The sequence below is a fragment of the Cinclus cinclus genome, chromosome 5 (assembly GCF_963662255.1).
Source record: "Cinclus cinclus chromosome 5, bCinCin1.1, whole genome shotgun sequence".
Taxonomy (NCBI): Eukaryota; Metazoa; Chordata; class Aves; order Passeriformes; family Cinclidae; genus Cinclus; species Cinclus cinclus.
Window position 1 is genome coordinate 3,679,821 of NC_085050.1, and position 23,204 is coordinate 3,703,024.

At 39.8% G+C, this 23,204-nt stretch overlaps 1 protein-coding gene across 5 annotated transcripts in view; it reads left to right on the forward strand.

The window, feature by feature from the left end:
- Positions 1 to 23,204, forward strand: part of CTNNA2 (catenin alpha 2) — a 403,809-nt gene that overhangs the window by 56,003 nt on the left and 324,602 nt on the right. For 4 of the 5 annotated variants that reach the window (XM_062493296.1, XM_062493297.1, XM_062493298.1 and 1 more), the window contains 3 exons: positions 2,982 to 3,101; positions 5,206 to 5,472; positions 18,486 to 18,689. In XM_062493296.1, the coding sequence (XP_062349280.1) occupies positions 2,982 to 3,101; positions 5,206 to 5,472; positions 18,486 to 18,689 (591 nt within the window). Of the gene's footprint in view, positions 1 to 2,981; positions 3,102 to 5,205; positions 5,473 to 18,485; positions 18,694 to 23,204 lie in introns of all 5 variants that reach the window. The other variant, XM_062493295.1, reaches the window with a different exon arrangement.

The window sequence follows — 23,204 nt, forward strand, 5'->3', positions numbered from 1 at the left end:
TTTAAAATTTGTCTTTTTGACAGGGTTACTGTACAACAGTCTAATGTTCTGGAAAAACAGTGAGAAGCCTTCAACTTGCAAACTGTGCAGATAACCTGAATAGCTGGAAAACAGTTTTCATAAGGAAAGATACAGATTTTTTGGCACAGGTTCTAGTGATCTCTGTTTTATTGAATAAAATGCTGCTCTCAGAATTGTCAGCACGTGACTCTGGTTACGTGCAGTGTAAGCAGTGTCTCTCTCCAATATGCTTTTAATTTTTCCTCTCTATAATATTCCATGTAACTGTAGTTCAGATTGTCCCTTCCCAGCAAGGCCAACACTTGAATATCATAAGTAGCAGTTTTTTTCCTGAACATTATCATGAAAATTTGTGTTCAAGCTCTTTCATAGGCAATTAGAAATTCTGTTCTTCCATCTGAGATTTCTTTTGCAGCAGAATGCTCTGTTATGTAAAATACAAATGTCCAGTGCTGGTCTGTCAGTGGGTGTATTTGCTTGTACAGTTTGCACCCCAGATAAGCAAGGCCCATGTCTGGCAGTGTGGTTTGTAATCTCTGCATTTATCTAATGGTATTACAGGTTCTGTTTCAGAAGTCAGAGATCTCTGGTTGTTTTCTGCAAAATTCAACATGAGGACCTCAAATGTGACTTTTATTTTCATGTTAAAAAGGGTAATTTATTTCTGAGGATTAAACATGTAAACATCCTTATTTTATCACTTTACAATGCTAACTGCTTTCAGACAAATTAATTACTAGGGGAGAAAGTGATTATACTATACAAAATTGATGAACATTCTATTGACTCAAATGTAACCTTCAAAGACTTGTCTAAGTTACCCATAAAATTAATGAACTAAAATAATTCTGCATGTCAGGGTAATGAAGTCTGATTTATGCTGAATTGTGCTGTAATCAGTTTTTTCTGAAAGCATGTCAAGGGCTTCCCAGGAAATGGTGCATTTTAATTAGTGTTTTAGAGGGAATATATGCAGGTGCTTTCTGGAAGGACTCATGGTCATTGCATTCAGGTAATCTTTTGCACTGCTAAAATTAGAAATAATGGTTATTGCAGAAACTTTTGTAGCACATTAAAAATCCATGTACCATGTAGTCATGCACACAGAGAATTACAGATCTATTGTAATTAACTCCAGGCTAGTTAATCAGAGGAATAGATCAATTGAATGTTTTCTCAAGGATGGAGAACTCACTCCAGTATGAATTTGTAAAAAAGAAATTGTAATAATAAAAATATAATTAAAAAGGAGCTCATGCTCCTGTCCTTTCTAGTGTTTCTCATTACTGATTTCTTCATTTTGGAATCTGTGGTCTTGAGCCTTGACTGACATGATAGAGTATGATCTGCATCCTTCGAAATCTGATTGCTGGAGTGAAATCTCTGACAAATTTTTCAGGAATTCTGTTTAATATGGACCAGGACTTCAAAAAATGTGTATCACTTTGGCATGCCTGTGCTTGGCATTACGAACATAATAAAGATGAAACTTTCTGGTATTTTAATGTAAATGTTTCTGGATGAAAAAGGAAAATGTGTGTATTTTTCAAGAAGTTCTGCAAAAGCAAATTATGTAATACAATGATGCTTTTGCAGTTTGTGTTAATGGTAAGAGAATCAGTTCATTTTTTAAAAACTCTGTTCTCCTCAAGAGTAAAAGAAGAGGTAACTTGGATTCTGAATAAGCTTGTAGCTTGTAAATCAGCAGAACTCGGTTTATGATTTCCAAAGTAACAGTATGAATTTGTGTTCCTGAATTATGCATTTTCCAATAGAAATGTATGAGTTTGCTACTCTACTGCCCTGTAATTTGTAAATCTGCATTAAGTAGGTAAAAGCTCAAAAATGAAAATATACTCTGTCACTGGTAGGAAAACACTGAGCAACTCAAGCAATAAAAAGACAGGTTCTGCACATGATTGTGCCTTTCTAAACTATTAGACACCAGCTACTGCAGAATTTATTAATTCCCAGCAGTGTCGGGAGAGCTGCAAACCTCTGCTCGTGCACAGGAGCTTGTCCCTATCCCAATACGCCCTTGCCTTTTGAGGGGAATTTTTGTTATGTGTGTTCTTATGAACTGCAGCTTTTAACTGAATGGTAGCCTTTAGCAAGAAGGATCTGTAGCATCTTCTCAGTTCTCAATATTTTTGCTTGGAATTGTGTTTTTATCTTGAGGGAGAGAAGTGCAACTTTGAATTCCCATTTTGTCACAGTAATGTTTCCTTTACTTCTTACATGAAAAGAGCATTTTATCCCTTCAGATAGCTTTTCTTGGTTTGCATTAGGTAAAGGTTCACAACACATTTGCTGGATCAACTCGTTGGTATAACAGGTGTTTTGTATCTTTGTCTGGTAGCTACAACATCACTGAATAAGTGCAGATGTGGTTTTTTTGGGTACATTCTTTTCTCAGTTTTAAATAATTAAAAAAGGAAAGCTCAGAGCTGAGAAAAGAAAGAAATGATACAGATATTCTGGGTTGAAGCTATCATTTTTTTTTCACAAAGATAGAGTATTTTGGATTTATCAGGGTAAATTTAAACTTAATGGTAAATTTGAATTTCCTTTTTAGATATTTCTTGTCCAGAAGTGATAACTCGATTTGTTTTCTCATAAAGCGTGTATCACACATTAAGAACATACTCATGTATTTTGTTTTAAACCCCTCAGTTATTAAATATTTCATCTGGTAAGTGTGAGCAGTGAAATTAATCCGGTGACATCTTTGACATTAGTTTTACATGATCACAAAGCACAGTAAGTGGACAGTAATGCAGAGTGACAGCTGCTCTATTAAAAACTTAATTAAAGTTCATGAGACTTCATAAAGCTTCTGTACAGTGATGGATGTGAAACCTAAATTGGGTCCATGTAAGCCAGAGCATTGGGTGGAATAGTCACAGACTTTGTCAAAGAGTGGATTAAAATGCTGACAGAGCTGATTCATTGTGTTGTAGGTAGAGGAGGCACTAGAAGCTGTGAAAAATGCAACGAACGAGCAAGATTTAGCCAATCGCTTTAAGGAATTTGGGAAGGAAATGGTAAAACTGAACTATGTCGCTGCGAGGCGACAACAGGTGAGTACCGGAGTGGTTGGAAAAGTTCATCTTCATTCTAAAGTTCTCGTGCTTCATGTCCAAGTCTGGTTTAAAATGTACAATGGACCATTAATTGCTATGCCGTGGCCTATAATTTAATCACACTGATTATTTTTGAATGTGATGACGTTTTTCAGAAGTGCCATTTCTTTAAGAGTACCTTCCAAGAGGCTTCCCTTAATAACAGATTGAAGGGTGAAAAGGGAAGTGATTCAGGAGGTTAAGGATAGTTTTAATTTGATGATTATTCCCATTTAATTCTAACCTATGCAGACTTCAGGTCACTCTGACAGCTGGTAAAGCATGAGGTCTTGAGGTTCTTTGCTAGTTCAGTATAATTCAAGTTCAGGAGGAACAGAAATATACTTTGTGCTTAAAGCCATTATTAATAATTTTCAGATTTTTTTTTAAATACTCATTTGTCAATTTATTCGTTACTAAGGCAGCTGAAAAAGAGAACAGAAAGTCACATAACATTTATTCAAGGCTGGTCATTGTACAGCTTTGCAATAAAGGTAACTTTCCCCTGAACCCTGTTCTTTTCAAGACATTGTAGATTTGTATAAGGTCTCTCCTACTTCAATTATACTTGGATACCATCAATAATTCAAGGATGGGCCATCTTTGTACTACATTGCACTGGATTTAGAAACCTGGTTTTCCTTATTCATCCACCTGTTTACCTTATTTTTTGAATTGCAGTAATGAAAATTTCCTTCTGAATCATGATTGTGGGGCTTTTTTTTGTGAAAAATAGCATTTTCAGAGTTATACTGAAATTGAAGCATTGAATATCTCAAGTTGGAAGAGACCTGTAAGGATCATCAAGCCCATCTCCCTACTCCTTACAGGACTACAGAAGAGCAAACCATCTGACTAAGGCAAATAAATTAAAAATGCAGAATCTAATCACCGTATGGAGAGTGCTCTTCTGTACATTCAGACAGAATGTGGGATAGAGCTGCTTCCCCTGTGCAAATAGAGCTGCAAATATGGGAAAAAGAGAAAAATGTGACAGTTAATTAATGTTTATATCTCTTAAGCTCTCACTGAATATACAAGAGTATGGCAAAAAAACTCTCTGAAAACTTTTACCTGTCAGCCACGTGTGACTGAAATTAATCACTGGGTAGAACCTTTAAATCCAGAATATCTGGGTCCTTTTTCAGTGTTGCCAATAGATTCCATGTGTGAACAGAAATAAACAATTCACGTCTCCCGACTCGTTTGTTCACAGTTCTAAAATACAACTAATCATGATTTGTTATTCTTTATGAATATTGTTAGGGCTGTCTTAATGTTCATAAGGCTTCCAAGGACAGTATGATGAACACTATAACTAGAAACAATCATGGGTTAAATAACAATAATACATAATTCTTATAACATATTGTGCAGTATCTGATTCTTGTTGTCAGGGGAAACAACAGAAAGTATCTGTCATGATATTCTAAATATGCAAACTCTAAATAATCTAAGGAATGGAACAAAATATGAAGGGATGCAAAATAGAAATACCGAGAGGCGTAATAAATAGGTGTTTAAGAACTAGAACCACATGGTGTTAGGTCATAGGTTGGATGATCTCAAAGTCGGATGGTTTTCCAACCTAGTTAATTCTTTGATTCTGTGATATTCATCTATGTAATACTTTTGTTTTGATATTTTAAAGGTTTACCTTATGTAATTTTATAAAGGACATGGGTGTAGTAATTAGAAAAACAAGGCAATTTCTGTAACAGGAGTGTTGCATTTGCATTGTTCTTACGGAATCAGCAAAAGGAATCCAGTTGTTCGGGAAGAGTAATTTTGAATGTTTTCTGTACATTTTTCATGGTTTTTTGCAGGAGGGAAGCGACTCTTTGGTAAGATTCTGTGAGTAGAACGTAACAGCTGTAGTGATGCAGAAAGGGGAATCGGAAAGGGGCAGGAGGGGAATCCTTTCAGTGGTTTGGGTGGGTTCTGCCATCTGTTCCATCTCTGCCGAACCGCTGCACGGCGTCCGTGCCTGGAAGCTCAAGGCAGTGCGTTCGAACGCGACCCCTTTCGTTTCCACCTCTGACAGCTGTGTGTTTTCTTCCAGGAGCTGAAGGATCCTCACTGCAGGGACGAGATGGCCGCGGCCCGGGGGGCTCTGAAGAAGAATGCCACCATGTTGTACACGGCCTCGCAGGCCTTCCTGCGCCACCCCGACGTGGCAGCCACCAGGGCCAACAGGGACTACGTCTTCAAGCAAGTGCAGGAAGCAATTGCTGGCATCTCCAATGCTGCCCAGGCCACCTCGCCCACTGATGAGAACAAGGGCCACACCGGCATAGGAGAGCTCGCTGCTGCTTTGAATGAGTTTGATGTGAGTATCAGCAGGGTGTGGAGAACGAGGCGTTTCTCCACGCAATCTACGGAGCTTTTAACTGAGTTGTTCTTACACTGGGCTCAAACTCCCCTTTTCATTCACACCCATTTCCTCAGACTGCAGAGGCAAAGGGCAGACATCGACTTGCGTTAGTTTTAGTGAGTAATAGTTGTTTGCTGCTAATGGACTGGAATTACAAGGGGGTATTTGTCCTCAGATGAAGTGGCTGGGATAGTGAGAAAAATAAGTTCTTGTTATCCTTAGGATCCTTGACAAATCCCACTACATGGTTCTAGAAAATGCAAAGTCTGATAAATCTGGCAGTTTAGTTAGGTGACCAAGATCTGGGGTTGCTTGAGTAGTAAAATCATGTCTGTCTAGCAAGTCAGGAAGACAGGACAAAAAAATGAAGATGGTGATGGAGCTCGGTGTCCTGGAAACATTAACTTGAATCATGAATTATGTTAATCAAATGCATGGAAAAAGCATCTTTCAGACTGAGTTGATAGCAGTCAGTTCAGCTGTGGGCAGAGTTCTGCAGCCTCTGTTCCAGCGATAGAAGCAACTTTCCTGATAGCTAATTGTTCAGCTGTTAATTTCATTAGCAGTCCTGTCTGATGATTCTCCCTATCTTGCATGTGAGGATTGTTCTTCAGGCAGTGAACAAAAAGTTTATTGGGGGCAGTCTCTGACAATATTTTCGTCTTTCATTTTGACTGCAGGCAAGGATTTGTTGAAGTTATTATTGGGGAATGGTGTCCTTTTCACTTTGATTAAGACACAAGGCTGCAATCCCAGCATCTGTCACATGCAATCAGGAGCTGCCCAGTCCTGCTGCATTTAGGGCTGGAAGGGGAGGTGTACTGCAGGTGGTTCATCCCACAGCGTGTTGGACTGGGCTTGTCTCCTCCATCTATTCTTACATCTGTGGCTTTTCCTGCACAATCACTGTGGGTTAAGATTTAGGGAATTCCTCAGGGCTTTCAGGGCCCTCTCAGCTCGCAGGTCCCTGGTTGGTAAGATCCTGGGAATAATATCCCTGTGTGGTCTGATGGTGCTCTGGTTTTTGTGTGGGACTTTGCACGTTATGGACAGCAAAGGTTTGACAAACAGGGACAGAAAACATGTGACTTGTCAGTCCCAAACTGATGATGCTGCCGCTGCCTTCTGGAAAAAAAGGCTGCTGTTCAATGCAAAGAGAGTCGCTGTGCTTAGTCAAAATAAATGTAGTGAAGTGTGTGCGAGACACCAGATATTGTCCCCTGCCTCTATGAGAATATTCATCCTTTTTCTCCTCAGGTAAAGTCTTTTCCACTTTCCGTGGTGTGCAGGAGCTGTGCATGCATGTGGGAGATGTGTAGCCATAGCAGCGTGTTCTGTTCATAATTACGTGTGGAAAAACAGCCTTTTTGGGGAATTCTCTCTTTCTCATTTTAGGAAACAAAATGAAAACTTTGATTTACAATGATGCAGAGTCTGAAACAATTGTATTGTTAATTTTCTAACTCACTGTTTAGCTGTTGAATGAGATTTATTCACACCTGATTTTGCAACAAAGATGACAATCCCCAGCCTCCAGGGAGAGTCAAAATTTATAGCTGGTGATGGTGGGATGATTGTGAATTTACCTTTATGTTTTACAAGCAAGAAAACAAGCAGTATTACCAGTCTAGTGAAACTATGTCATGAGGAAAAAGGTGGTGGAGAAAAAAAATCTTGCTTTTTATGGTGGCAGTATTTTACTTCAGCAGGGGAAAGGAACTTTGTGTTTTCTACTGCAAATAATTTTACAGAATATCTATTTTACACTCTTAGTCATACTAGGTGAGATCAGTTTGCATTTGGTATGAAGTGCTTGCTAAACCCTGCATTATGTGCCAAGATGATTGTTCTGTATTAAAAGTAAGTTTGCAGGTTTTTTCTATAATTTTTAAAACTTCTCAGCCTTCATTATTTCAAATTTCCGAATCAGTGTTCTGTGGCTGAGCGCTTCAAAGTAACTGCAGTGTGAATAATGTGAACATTTTCTCAGTCAAAATAACATCACATGGAATACAAATAATTATTCTACCTATTTGAAGCACAGCCATTGTGTTTAACTAGGTCTTTTGATAACTGTCACACTCTAAACATTGGGGGATTGTGTAGAGTCACTTGTGAGTTATAAGCAGCAAAGTTTTGAAGATAGCTGTCATTTATTGCTTCTCAGAGATAATTTATGTAGAAATAAGGAGAGCTCACAAATCCGTTCCTTAGTAGATTTTTTCATTTAAAGTCTTATTTGAAGTTGATTGATGGCAAAAGAACGTGTTTAATGCCTTGTTGCTTTGTCCTGTAACTTCCATATTGCTGCTTTAATCTTAGATAATTTAAAAACAGGTATTCCTGGTTTTACTTGTAATTTATCATTAAAAGTCTGCATATATTTTATGCTCATGAAATATTTCTGAGTTCTTAATGCAAAAGGCACAGTTAATTCACAGTTTATTTTCCCCTCATGATATATATGGCCAAATTTATGGAAGTTGCGTTGATAAAGTTTTGAAGAACTTACTGTGAACTCTGGAAAGGCTCTGTTTTCACTCAGGAAATGGTAATTTTGATCTGGTAAGGTTTCATCTCTTCTGGTTATTGAGGGACTGCTGTGTTGGCACATGTTAAATTGTGGGGTGGATTTATCTGCTGTCCTCCCCACAGTCCTCATGGTATGCAAACAGAGACAGGACCTACACATCAAACTGGAGTGTGGTGGGGAGGTAGATAAAAAGAGAATGAAATTATTGAGTGGGAAGAAATGCAATGAGAAGGACCAGGAAACCATGCTGGATGAAAACTGAGACGAAGATAGATGGTATCGACACCAGTGTGCATTTGGTAACTGCAAAGGGGTAAAATAGATGGGGATGTAAAAATATATATTTATATCTGGAAATAGAGGAAAAATTTTGTTCAGGGAAGGGAATGGAGCTGGGGAAGGGTCTGGAGCCCCAGGAGCAGCTGAGGGAGCTGGGAAAGGGGCTCAGCCTGGAGAAAAGGGGGATCAGGGGGGACAATTGTGGCTCTGCACAACTCCCTGACAGGAGGGGACAGCCAGGGGGGATTTGGGATCTGCTCCCAGGGAACAGGGACAGGAGGAGAGGGAATGGCCTCAGGCTGGGCATGGGGAGGTTCAGACTGGATATCGGGGAAGTTTTCTTCACCCACAGGGTTGTCCAGCTCTGGCACAGCTGCCCAGGGCAGCGGTGGAGTCCCCAACCCTGGGAGAATTTAAAAGCCATGGGGATGTGGCATTTGGGGACAGGGGTTATTGATGTCCTTGGCAGGGCTGGAGTTGGACTCAGTGATCCAAGAGGGCTTTTCCAATCCAAACACTTCTGTGATTCCATGATTGTCTGTGCCACAGCAAGGGCTGTGCACAGATTGTTGGAGAGCGTGTTCTCCATGATGGACTAGATAGGGGGCATTGAGAGGCAAAAATAGGATTTACTGGGCACTTGGGATCTCTGGTGAGTAGGAGGGTGCCTCCTCTCGGAATATGGACTGGGATTGCAATTCCTGAATCCTGAGGAGTGTAGCTGTGTTAGAGGGATGTGCTGACAACACCTCAGAAGTGCTAATCACAGTGGAAATTCAAATTCTAGGGGTTTCAGACTGTGTAACATACAATGCGTTACATTTTAAGCAATTCTAAATAATTTCCTTTAGATTTGGGTATGAAAAATGAGGGTAATCATTCTTGTACAGTACTGGGAGGGTGGGTATAATGGTGTTGTAAATATAAAGCTGTTTACTATGCACTCACCATAACTCCATGGAAAGGATTATTCCTGTGTTTGAAGCAAGGCTTGAATTATGTGCGATAAAATTAAATAGAATTTATAAATCCTCTGACTTAGAGAGGGGAGGAGAAGATATCTAAAGGAAAAAAGGACCAAAATCCCTTTTCTCCACTGATGCCAAAAGCAAATATCTGGTTTTTTTTTCTATATTACTCCAGAAAGAACTGATGAGATGCCTAGCTGACTTTTCTCCCTGTCTTTTGTGTTTATGTGTGCAAGTTCTGCCTCTAGCAATGGAATAAAATGATATTTTATAAACAGGCAAACCCTACAGCTGATGTTGTTTTATCTAATGTTTTACACTTTTTTTATCAATTTTAGTATTGGATTTATTGTTTCTCTGTAATTTGTCTCTAAAGTTGCAGTCCAGCAGTGTTGGTCCTTGTTCCATCTTGAACTGCTGAGCCTGTGGGACACCCCTTTACTCTCTGATTTCAGAGTATGAAAATAATCTGGTTTATGAACTAATTTAAAGGTGTATATGGGGAAGTGGTCACAGCACCAAACCTGCCAGAGTTCAGGTAACATTGAGACAATGATCCAGGCACTGGGTGGGACTCTTGCTGTTGTCCTGGGAAGGACCTGGAGTTGGACTGGTTGAGCCCTGTGGATCCCTTCCAATTCAGACAGGATTCTATGATTAGATAGGTTCAGAATTGAAAGAGGTGGTTAAAATGATTTTTTGTACTTGAGGTATTTATGTATTTGGGATAGGTCCCAGAGTACTGAAATTGTACTATTTTTTTGTCACGGGCAGCATTTGAACTGAGAAATTACAGGCAGAGCAACTCAATCTTTAGTGAATTTTTGAACAGAGCAAGTCAACTATTTAGGAGATGACTACATTGATGAGAAAGTGTCTGATGACACTGGTCGTTGTCCTCCAGGCTGTTAAATGCAGCTCATAATTAATAAATGGGCTATCACAACATATTTTGTGAAAACATTAATGCTCCTTTAGGAATATTTTGTATGGCAAGAGAATGCAGTGCACCTTAAATGGAGTGAAAGATCTAATAAGTGTGTAATGAGGGGAAAACATTCCAGAGAAACTGAAAAGACGAAGAAGTATCTGGGTATAGCAATAGCAAAGACTGCTTCCTTTTGGTAATAAAATTAAGGGCTGTCAAAATGTGTCAGAAACTTAGCAGACAGAAGAAATGCTGTGTCATTAAGTGACTACCTTTAAAATGTTCCTTTTTGGACAAATAACTGCTAAATAATCTAAGAATGGATTTTTGCAGAACATTTATGGAATTGCAATTTGCTTGTAAATATGTTCTTTGGAGAAGTGATTTGTGATGATGCAGAGAACAGGACAAAATGTGAACTTCAAAAGAAGAATTGAAATGTGTTTGTTTTGCTACTGAAATCCATAAGAAACAATTGCAAAAATATTACTGCACATCCCACAGCAATTTGAAGCCAGACTTGTTGAGCTTGAGTAGCTCTAGCCCAGGGAAGTGGCAATTTCTGTATAATAGCAGCTCTGTATTGAATTTACCTAGGAATTAACTAGGAATGCACTGGGGAAAGTGTGCTGAAAATTCAGATAACCTCATGTAGACTTGGATGAGATATTGTAGAAGCTCAGAATGGTTTGGGTTGGAAGGGACATTAAAGATCATCTCGTTCCAACCCCCTACCATGAGCAGGGACACCTTCCACTAGGCCAGGTTGCTCCAAGCCTTGTGCAACTTGTCGTCCTCCCTGTGTCCTGTCCCTCCATCCCTTGTCCCCAGTCCCTCTCCAGCTCTCCTGGAGCCCCTTCAGGCTCTGGAAGGGGCTCTGAGCTCTCCCGGGAACCTTCTCTTCTCCTGAACAGCCCCAGCTCTCCCAGCCTGGCTCCAGAGCAGAGGAGAGTGGCTCCAGCCCACTAATTAACTCTGTGGGTCTCATCTAGACTCACTCCCTCAAGTCCATAAATTTCTTGTGTTGGGAGCCCCAAAAATACAAGTTGGACTTTTTGTCCCTGGTGCAGCTGAAGTGGCTTTTACACTGCAGTAGTGTCAAGCCAACCATCTCCTGTGTGAAGGCAGCCAGGCTGCACCTCAGTGTTCCTAAAACTTCTATGCAGTAGTGAGATACTTTGGCTCCTTCTGCACTCCTGATGTGGGGAAACATCAGACAGGTCATTATTTGCATATTAAGAAAATAATAACTAACAGCAAAATGTTTTATTTTATACTAAACCCAAAAGCTTCACTTGTTTGCAGAGACATGTGTTTGAGGATGCTGAAATGATGTCTCAAATGAGGAAGAATCAGAGTAATGCTGAAATGATGTCTCAAATGAGGAAGAATCAGAGTAAAGTTTTGGGGTCCCGTTGATGCTGTGAGGCCAAACAAGCTTCTCCTTTCAGTGGTTCTTGCATTTCCCATTACAACTCCTTCTGTGTATGTATGGGCTTGTTTATATATTACTGTAGAAAGGGTCAGGTCTAGGGTACAAGGGACAGCACTGGAAATGTCAGGATTTTGGTAGCAAATGTGTGGCAAAAATGTGATATCAGTAAAGGGAAGTGCCCTGGGTTAACTGTGGCTTAGTATCTCATGGCTTTCATTCCCCTTTAGCAGTGGGAATGCTGCTGCTGAGCTGTATTTGCTGTAGAGGAGCACCATCTAGTGGAAGTCTGGTTTATTTTTTTATGTCTGTGAATTTATTTTTCCCCCTGAAATGCTCTTGTATAGTAAACTAGTATTGTGGAAAGGTTTAGCAATCAGAAATACTTGTTGGAGTTTAACCTTAGCACTTTGCTACCACTTCTTTTGGTGGTAGAAAGGGCCTTTTGCCAACACATCAACTGTTCTTCCCTACCAAAATACATGTAACCTGCTTGCAGCGGCCAGTTTATTTGCAAAGGAATTTTTGTAAAGAACCCTCAAGCACAAACTTGTTAGACATACTAAAAACACAGAAAAGAAACACACTTTAGAAACCTAATTATCATTTCTATAAGGAAATGTGTTTTCTGTAGCAGTACAGTTGCTGCATTATTTTTCAAATTATTGCAGTCTCTTATTTTCTTGTTCATGTAAGTATGAATATCTGAAGTGCTAAATCAAAAAAACTTAGTAAATTTTCTTTCAGGTTACATACAATAGCTCGAAAAGAGCACTAAGTGGAATGTTCTAATTAGACTACACTTGCTACTATTTTGTCTGTGTTTATTTAGCACCTCTGAGATGCTTCTGTAGCTTAGGTATGTGAGAAGTGAACACCAGCACTATTTCAGGGAAGCAGCATTTCCATTTCCATTTGGAGAGCAGTCAGGAGAGGGGGCTGGGAAGGTGGGGGGCTGTTGCTTCTGCTCGTGGTTGTGCACTTCTGCCTGAGTGGGATGTTTGTGAAGCTGCTGTGGATGCATCCACTCTGGTGTGCCAGAAGGAGAGGTCAGAGAATCACAGCGTGGTTTGGGTTGGAAAAGAACTTAAAGACCATCTTGTTCCACCCCCTGCCATGGACAGGGTCATCTCCCATTAGCCCAATATCCACCCTGGCCTTGAACATTTGCAGGGATAGGGCAGCCACCAACACCCTCACAGTAAATAATTTCTTCCCAATATGCCATCTAACCGTGGCTCTGACAGCCATTCCCCCCTGCCCTTGTCCAAAGTCCCTCTCCAGCTCTCTTGGAGCCCCCTGTGAATTGTTTCTGTGTTGTCGCATCTCTCCAGAGCAGTTCTTTGGGAGCTGCAGTGTAGCACTGCAGTGTCACACTCTTCCAGCTGCGTGGTGTGTCTGTGGAACACAGCACTGTGGCAGGCAGGAACATTTGATTTGTTGCTAAACAGGAGATCAACAGCCTTGTTAGAATTGCAGGAGACATGGACAAAGGTGCAGAAACCAAACCTGTGAGCACACGGCATTTGTTTTCGCAGGTGCAGGTGCTTCTGACAAAGAAATACATCAAACACTCTTATTTATACAGTCCTGTCTCCGAGTTACTCAAAAAAACGGGTCCCTAAGTATATCATATGCTGCCTTCTGCACAAAGGCAGTTTTTTCTGCTGTCTCGTGGTTGTGGCATTGTTTATCTAAAATATATCACACTTTGCAGTGGCTTTAACCTTCAAAACTGGATATTCCTTGTGCTAAGGGCAGTTGTGTATTCACTGTCTCTGGAAGTGTTAAAAACCCTGTGGATGTGGCACTTGGGGACATGATTTAGTGCTGAACATGGTGGTTGTGGGTCTGTGGTTGGACTTGGTGATCTTAGGGTCTTTTCCAGCCTTAACCATTCTGTGTTTCTGTGATTCTGAATCATTAAGAACCACATTGGGAAGTGGTCTCTGCCCTGAAGGTTTCACATTCTAAATAGATGAATTAAAATGTGTTTAACAAGGAAACAAGGCAGAGGTTCTGAAGAAGCTGCTAAAATTTCTTGAAGACTTTCTATGTTGACAAACCAGGGGATGAGCAGATTTTTCATGAGCAATAAGGCAATTGCACATAATAATAAAGTCATTTAATTGGAAAATGCAGGCAGTGATACAATAATTTGAGGGGGTTTTTTTTGAGTTGTCAAATTCTTTTAAATCATTAATGTAATGTTTTGCTTTTGCTTTGCATTATATTTCTAATAAGGACTGTGAGGAGTTTTTTGGTATGGTTAAACATGAGATTCTAATGCAGATAAATGTCACAATTTTTCAATAATTATGTGCTCTCTGATAATACAATGCATTTTTATAGGGTATGTGGTTACTTTCAGTATTTTTAGCTGAAGTATGAATAATTTATGCACTATTTTAAATTTCCAAAGTTGTGCCCTCTAGTTTATTAGTGTGAGATAGTTTGTTGCCTTCTGAACAAGAGAAAGTTGCTTTATAGCGGTACTTAGTATGAAGAGGTTTATTTTCAGAAGTCTTTTATATTTATTACAACACGGCAACTTCTCTGTAAACACGCCTTGATATAATTTAAGGAAAAAAGAAGAGCCGAAGAGAGAACAGTTAAATATATTTAAAGATGATTTTACCACAAGTTTTGACAGTTTTCAAACAAGTCTTCAATTAGATTAAATTTAATTTTCTTGGATTTTATTTCAGCAACTGCAGCCAAAAATGATGTATGTTTACAGTAATCTGAACATTTATAAAGAGGTTTGAAACACTTAATTATAAGGACTGAATTATGGTATCATCCTTGATTTATGGCTCTAATGTTAACTAATTGAAAATGTAGTGTTCCAGTTCATTTATATTCATCACTCATTAACTGGCTTTTAAGAAGTGACGGGAAATTGCAACTTTTAAAGAAATTTTTAGCCAGATTTCCTGCCAACTGTTTTTTTCTTCTTTCCAAGAAGACATTATTTCCTTGTTAATATATGTGTAGGAGTTTCATAGGTGTCAATAAGAGTCTGAAGTTGAATTTTGGCACCAGGTTCTCCTTGAAGAGTAGTAATAACTTTTGTAAGCAAGAAATTGTATTTCTTTGGTAACTGAACATCAGGAGCTGTCATGGAGCTGGTTCTCATCCTGAGTCTCCTTTTTCCCAAAACTCCAAAACCTGTTTTCCTTGTGAAATACTTGAGAATCAGGTAAACATCTAGACTATCATTTATTTATAGCCACCCATCAGAAAGAAACTACATCATTATTTGTTATATTTTAAGCAATACTGAATTTCGTGGTATTGGGCTTAGGTGCAACTGGCACAACATGATTCTGAGAAAATTCTGGATATTGGGAGGGGAAAAGTCCCACATGATCATCCATGAAGGTGATCAGGAGCTCAGACAGTAGGCAGAGTGGTTTTGAAAATCTCCAAGGATGGAATTCTCATTTTGGGTGGATGAAGCCTTGATCAACCTGGCTTGATGTTAAAGTTGAATGTGTTTTAAGGAGGTGTTTAAAATATAATCTCCAGGAGTTAATTCCAGCCTTGCTGTGTAATTCTGAATTGTCGTTAACAGATACCCCCCCAAAGATTTAATAATATTTAAGCCTACAAATGAATTATAAGCAAAAGGTTTTATGGGATATGGATGAAAAATTATTGAGTATAACTGAGTGACTTTTATATTTCATGAGCTAAGTTTTGATTGTCATAAAGGTTTCTCCTTAATTAGAAATAACCCAGAATATATTCCTTTTTACAGTTCAAAGTGAGGAAAGCTGGCTTGGTTTAATTATATACCCTTTGTGATACACAGTTTATTATTTAAAATCTAAAAGGTATTTGTATGTAGTCTATAAGAAATTCCTGAATTTATTCATAGAATATGATACATTTGCTTGTGAAAACGGTGAGTTGGGTTTCAGAGACTGAAGATATTGGAGATGTTTGATCTGTAGTTTGTTCATCTTCCAGGCTCAAAAAATTTGGAAGAATGCACAGAATCCCAGGATGGGTCAGGCTGGGAGGGACCACAGTGGGGTCACCTGGTGCCAGCTCCCTGCCCAGGCAGGGCCATCCAGAGCACAGGGCCCAGGGCTGTGTCCAGGCACTTCTGGAATATCCCCAGTGAGGAGACTCCAGAGCCTCTCTGGACAATCTGTTCAGTGCTCTCAGTGAAATTCTTCCTCCTGTTCAGGTGCAATTCCTGGGCTCAGTCCCTGCCCGTGGCTCTGGTGCCATTGCTGGGCCCCCGGAGCAGAACCTGGGCTCTGCTCTGCCCCTGCCTGCACCCAGGGACACCCAGGGACACCCAGGGACACCCAGGGACACCCAGAGCCCCTCTCAGCTGGGGCTCCTCTCCAGGCTGAGCAGCCCCAGCTCCCTCAGCCTTTCCTCATCAGGGATGCTCCAGATCCTTTACCACCTTTATAGCTTCTGCTGGATCTGCTCCATGAGCTCCATGTCTCTCCTGTCCTGAGGAGCCCCGAACTGCACAGGTTCTCTGATTGTGTCCTGCCAGGGTTGATCAGAGGGGCAGGATGCCCTCTCTGCACTTCTGGAAATGCTTTACCTGAAGCTCCCCAGGACCCCATTGGCATTCTTGGCTACCAGGATTTGCTGCTGGCTCAGGGACAGCTCGTTGTCCATGAGGACACTCTGGTCCTTCTCCCCAGAGCTGCTCCATCCGGTCACCCCCAGCCTCTGCAGGTGCCTGGGGTTATTCCTCCCCAGGTGCAGGACCCTGCATTTGCATATGCAAATAGATATGCACGTGCATATTTCCATATTCCCAGTAGGTTCTTGAGTCTCACAGGAGACTTGAGTGCAGGGTCTTCAAATCTAAGGAAAAATGTGGTTCATGACTTGCTGAGAGCTGTAAGATCTGTTTGACAATTGCTGTGTAGATCAAGAACCTTACACCTATGGCTGTGAGGAGGAGGAGGGAAATGGAGGCATTTCTGAAAGGATTGGTTAGGAATCTGAAACAAAGAGCTATTTTTTTCAATTTTTTTTTTCTTGCTATTTCCATAAGTTACTTATATAGTTTATTTTGTGCAATTATAGTCTTGCTACAGCCATATGAAATACGAGGCTGTGAAAATAAATTTATACAGCTGATTTCTGAAAATCCCAAGCATTACCCTTTGGCTTAAAAGCCCCATAACATAAATATGTGCAGGCCCAGCTCTTGGAGAAGTCATTTCTAATTTAGGTGCTTGTAAAACTGCTCTGCTTACTGCTCTGAAACACAGACCCCAGAAGATACATGTAAGACATTATTTCAGATTCTGGCTAATGCAGCAATTTTTTTCTGCCAAGTCAGCAGTTGCTGGAGTGGGAACAGTATGTTATCTGGTTAAATTTCTTCTATTTGCCCTTTTATTAAATAATAGATTTTCATAAATTCCTTGTGTTTATTACTATTTAACTGTTGAGGATTCAGTGAAGTTATAGATTTCTCAGGGGTTCCTTTCTCCGTATATTAATGAGAGTTACAGGGTCTGTGTGTGAATTGAAGTTTTATTGAGGAATAAGATCTTTTCTAAGAGCCTTGTCCTGCTGAAATTAAGAAAATATTGAAGTGGAGTTTGTCTTTAGCTTTGACTAAATCCATCGGAGCATTTTTTGATTAATAATAGATAAAATTTTCATATGCTAAAGGCACATGTTGGTCATGAGTCACATTCCTGAATTTTAATGTACATTTTGATGCACTTTGTTGGTTTTGTTGGTCATTTTTTTTCATCTTACTTGTATCATTTGGCTTGTACTTGCTGATTGCTCTTGGATGTTAAAAGAAACAGACTAATCATACAGTTATTAGAACATTGTGAAAATTAAAATGGTTCATTAACCAATCTTACGTGCTTTAAAGTAGGTGTGATTAGAAATCAGAATGCTTTTACACTTTTTATTCCTATTTCATGATTTTTTTAGAGCTCTACTAAAAAGTGCACAGCTCACAGAGCATTTTAGTCCACATACAATTACACTTGTTTGCACAATTTCAACAAAAGGTGCCTGAATTACACGGTGTTGTAAATGTGCCTGAGAGAGGGAGCAGGTGATCGTTGCTTTTCTGTTTCTTGCCATGAAATGCAAAAGGAGAAAAGCAGGTCAAAATATAATCCAGCAGTGACTCAAAACTCACAACTTTGCGTAAAGTTTTGCCGTGTTTTGTGTGCCATTATCTAGTAATGATTTTCTTGCAGTCCTAACTTCTTCAATTTTTTAAATTCATGAAATATTGAGGTAATATAATAAATTTCAGCAGTGTAGGCTGTTTATAAAAACAATCAAAATGAAATTATTAACGGAAAGTTATCAGTCGTATCTTCAGGAATAAAAAACTCATACCTTGGATATGAATGTCCTGAAGAGCCAAGAAATTTTCAGAATATTTGTGGAAAAAGAATACTGGTTTAGCACCATGGAAGGGTTTGGGTTGGAAGGGAACTTAAAGATCATCTTGTTCCAAGGCTCTCACATGAGCAGGGACACCTACCACTATCCCAGGTCGCTCCAAGCCCCATTCAGCCTGGCCTTGGACACTTGCAGGGGTCCAGGGGCAGCCACAGCTTCTCTGGGTAACAAGGTTTTGAATTTATATATGTATATACTTTTCTCTAATATTTACTTTCTCAGGAATTCGGTAGATAATTGCTCCAAGAAAGTTTTGGTAATCCTTTCGGTCCCTTCCAGCCCGGTATACGATGAGAAATTATTTATAGGAAAAACTCAAAAAAACCCTCTCGGAAGGCACTGAGAACGCCAAAGACCCGCAAAGACCGCTCACCCGTCTCCCCATTTCCCTTTTCCTTCCAGAACAAGATCATCCTGGACCCGATGACGTTCAGCGAGGCGCGGTTCCGGCCGTCGCTGGAGGAGAGGCTGGAGAGCATCATCAGCGGGGCAGCGCTCATGGCCGACTCCTCGTGCACGCGCGACGACCGCCGCGAGCGCATCGTGGCCGAGTGCAACGCCGTGCGCCAGGCGCTGCAGGACCTGCTCTCCGAGTACATGAACAACGTAAGTCACAACCTCTGCAGCTGCCTCTGTGTGCCTCCAAAGTACTGCCGCGGCTTTGGGCGCAGTGTGGAGTTAGTGCTGTTTAAGCTGTTGGACTTTTTAATACATTGCAGATGTTTGGCAGGAGTTGGGTTGGATCTGAAGCTCAGGGGGGTGGTGGTGTACCTGCCAAGGAATGCCGTGCTCCCCGTGAATTTGGCGTAAAAGTTTCTTCTCGTGTCGTAATTAGCAATTCCTTTGGAAGTAGAATACTTTAAAAAATGAAAACAGCGGTGCGTAATCTAAATGCAGAATTATTTTTCTTTGCCCAAGAATTATTTTCTTATTGAAGATGAGTATGGGCGATTTTCAGCATGCTTGCCCCTGTAGGATGGTCATTGTGTTGGATTTTTAGGATGTTACCCAAAGATATTCGTAAGAGGTTGACTGTTTGATGTGTGGGTTGAACTACTGAAGGTTTCACTTTCTGGTGGAGCTATGAAATACTCAGTTGCCATGAAAGTAGTGAGTTCAGCACTAGTACTGTTCACACGGTCTTAAAAACAACTCTCTGGGTAAGGTTTCCAGAGGTGTTGAATTGTTCAGTGCGGTGTGAACTGGCAGTGCATAACCTTTGTTCTGCACAGGTTGTCCCAGAAAATCCTCTCCACCCAACATAGTGTATTAAAACTCAGATGTTCTATTGCCGTGTCCTTTCAAGGATGTGGGAAAAAGACAAAAGCAACATCAGCAACCTGTTTTAAAATTAAAATGTTCACCATGAGATACAAAACTGAGCATCCTCTACTTTGCTTTTTCTTTTCTTTGGTTGCTCTCAGAGTATCAGATGACACATTTTGACACATCCTATTTTGCTGGAATCATCAAAATATGCCGAGGAGGGTGTTGGAGAATAGACCTTTAACCTTGTTATTTTTCATTGGTACTGTTAAAATTGTCAGTGTGATGGAATTCAGTATCAAGAGTGCAAACTTCAGTCCTTTAGTCACTTCATTTTACAGTTCAGACTTAAATGTTGATTTTCAAATACATTGTTCCATGTAATAGAGTCACCTCAAGGAATAGCTGTTTGAATTGAACAGCATTATTTGCTTCTTAGTTTTTCTGAAGTGATGGTTGACAGGTTCTTGTGGAAGCTTGAATGAATGTGAAGTTTTGCTGCTGTGTTATGGGTTAGAAGCTATAAAACAGAACATTAAATACCAGGTGATGAGGCTGTGGTGGAAAAGAACTTGCTGGGTTCCTTCCTACAAAATTTTACTTTATAGAAGCAATACTGGTGCAATCCTTTAAGGTCTTTCGAAGAAACTTTGAGAACCCATGAATGGTGACTTCTTATTTTATTGTGGTGCCTCTTTTTTGTGTAAGTGTCATTATGTAGTACTCATGGTATTGGTAACGATGGAATTTGCCCTTGGACCAGAAACATTCTTATTTTATTTCTGACTGCATTTACAGAGGGAGGAGAGTTTTAAATTCCTGCAGGCATTTATGACCACACTGAAGGTTGCTAATATTGTTTCATCATTTTTGCTAAAACACATAATGGTGTGACCAGCTGCTTTTATGGTTTCCACAGTATGTTTTTTGAAACAGTCTTTTTTTTTTCTCCTTTTTTTGTGTCCTTCTCAGTCTGTGTTGCGCAACCCCTGTAATTTATTTATTTTTCTACTTTATACTGAAATGTAGTGAACTTAAGTAAGATTTTTTTATTACCTACTGAGTAAACATTATGAAAACAAATTTATATTTAAATTTCATAAAACACATTACTTCTGATTTTACCAGACATGGTGTGGTAGAATTTGACAGTGATAATTTGCAGACTGCTCTTTACAGTTACAAGGGGTGGGATTAAGATTACATATTACTTTGCCTGAATTTAGGTTTTTTTGTACATAGGGAGAGGTAAAGTAGGGGGTTTCAGTTCAGTTCTTCAAGGGTGGATGCCATTTTAAGATACCAGGTTAAAAAATTCCACTGCTTGTTTCAGCACTGACTCCTTAATCTGCCTCTCCTTTGAATCCTCCGTGGGTTATCTTGTACCTGCCAGCCCCACTTCCATGTCATGTATACTCTAGGAAAGGACAAATTGCCAGACTTCTTCCTTGATTAAATAATTTGAGCCTCTGTTGCATAATCTCCAGTTAAAATTGTCAGATCAATACTGGAGATCAGATCAATACTGCCAAGAGAGCCTGAAGAGCCATTGAGATGACAGCTGTTATAATCTAATATGGGTGGGGGTTAAGTTAAATATCTCTAGACTTCTCTGATACGTTAATTCAGTCCCCACAGCCAGGACAGATCAGATCCTGAGCTTGTAGGCAGCTGCTGTTAACTAAGGATTGAAATTCATCCATTCTGCCCTGGCAGAATTTGCTTTGGTACTAAACCTATTTTCCTTGATACCTGTGGATTGTTTTTCATGGTTTCTCAGTAATTCTGAGCATGTTCATTATAACAAATGATCTCACTTGGAAGGCATTTTAAAGATTTCATGAGTTTCAAAAGGGTAAAAGTGAATGGCACACATCAAACATGACACAGTCCTACGTCTGATCAAGGTTGGTTTTGCAAAGATGGACATCTTCAACATCTGCCACTGTGGCTTTATCTGCAGTCCTCCTCTTGCTTTAGAGATTGTGAAGTTAATCAGACATTAATGTTTTGGGGTTTCTTCTGTTTGATGATAGCTGGAAAATGATGAGTTTTTTGGGATAATGGGAGTTGATCAAATGAGCATACAGCAAAGTAAATACTTTGTGGTGATATTTAAAGGATGCAGATGATGAAGGGCAGGGTGTTGGCAATGTGCTGTTCAGTCAATGTTAGTTCAGTCCTTCTCCAGCTTAAAATAGTTCATTTTCATCCATCTACTTCTATGACTTGGGTTCAGAGGGGTGTTTCTTACAAAACTTCAAGAGCTGAAGGAAAGGGCTGTGAGTTCAAGAAAAGTAGATACTTAAAGAGCTTTGGCATCCAAAGAAAAATCTGGAAAAAAAGTTGGTAGAAGGAAGGATAGGGGAGACTTCTACTTAGGTAAGTAAAAATGGCACTGCTTCTGCAGTTGTATTATTTACTGTTAAAAGGATGTGTTTTGGTTTCTGCTAAATTCTCCTCAGATAAATGTTGATTTGCTCCACTTCCTGCCTTTCAAATAATGTTTTTAATTAGTCCCTAGGCTCGTTACTAGTTCTGTGATTAATTATATATTTGTATAGTTCCTGCATTAACCATTGTCTCACAGTACCTAAACCCTCTGCAAGGGAGATTCCTGGGAGTTCTCTGCAAGAACTTCTATGGAAATGAGATATGAAGTGTTTCATTATTCTTTGTATATCCAGAAACATGCATGTTCTTCATTTGCCTTAGCAGTAACTTTGACAAAATCCTTTCTCTGTATGTTATTTATCATTTCTCTCATGAACTCATATAAGCTTTAGAATCTCTCACTTTTGGGAAGCAAAGGCAAGGTAGCTCTCAGTCTGCTGTGTCACATGATTTTTTTTTTTTTTGCCAGGGTCTCAGAGAAGATTGAGAGGATATTTTGCAGCTTCTTATGTATATGTGATAAATCCCGTAATTTATTTCAAAATAAAACATTTCTAGACTTCTGTCCTACAGAGAAGACCTAAATGCAGCTCCACAGCAGCTCTTAATGCAATTGTTTTCCACTTGTCTGCATGAAAGCCTTATTTAACGGATGGTTAGCTCTGACTGGGGTCTAGTTTCCTGCTGGTTTTCTCTCCTGGATCCTTCATGATTTGTATTGCAGGCTGTCAGAGAGCAAAAATACCAGGAACCTGGGAGTTCCTGCTCTTAAACTCCTGGGTCAGAAACGTGCTGCCAAACTCAGCCCAGTGCTGGGCACCCTTTCTAGCAAGACTCAGGGTGCTGCTGGTCTGATTAACATAAGAAAGGGAGGAAATTATATCTTTAGAAAAATATGCTTAAAAAAGGATGCTTTGAATTCCCTGTGACATCATCAGATTCAGTGCCAGAGACAGACTGAATGTTGTGTTGCTGGGGTGTATGAATGATAAATTTGGAAAGCAGTTGACAAGTGAGTAAACTGTGAGTGTTAAAGACCTCTGTAATCACTCCAGTACTGGCTTGGCATTAATTCAAATCTGCATTTGAAAAGGCATTTCCCAGCTGGTTCAAATCTGATTTTCTCCTCTAAAGCCTTTGGGCTGATTATTAAGCCAGCTTGCATTCTCCTGCCTTGCTTTCCCTCTTACCCAGTGTTCCTGCTTCCAGTCCCTGCTGACATTTCATAGGAGCTTGTTTTTTTTTTTTTTTGTGTTTTTTTTTTTTAATTATAATTGATTTTTGGGACAAATAATATTTCTGTGTGTCTGAGTGATATGATCAGTCCTTAATGGAGCTTCGTATTACTGCTGATGATTTAATGTTTACAAGTGAGGATCACATCTGAGCACCGGAACATATTTCCCAGAGAGGTTGTGGAATGTCCCTCACTGAAAATATTCCAGAAGCATCTGGATGCAA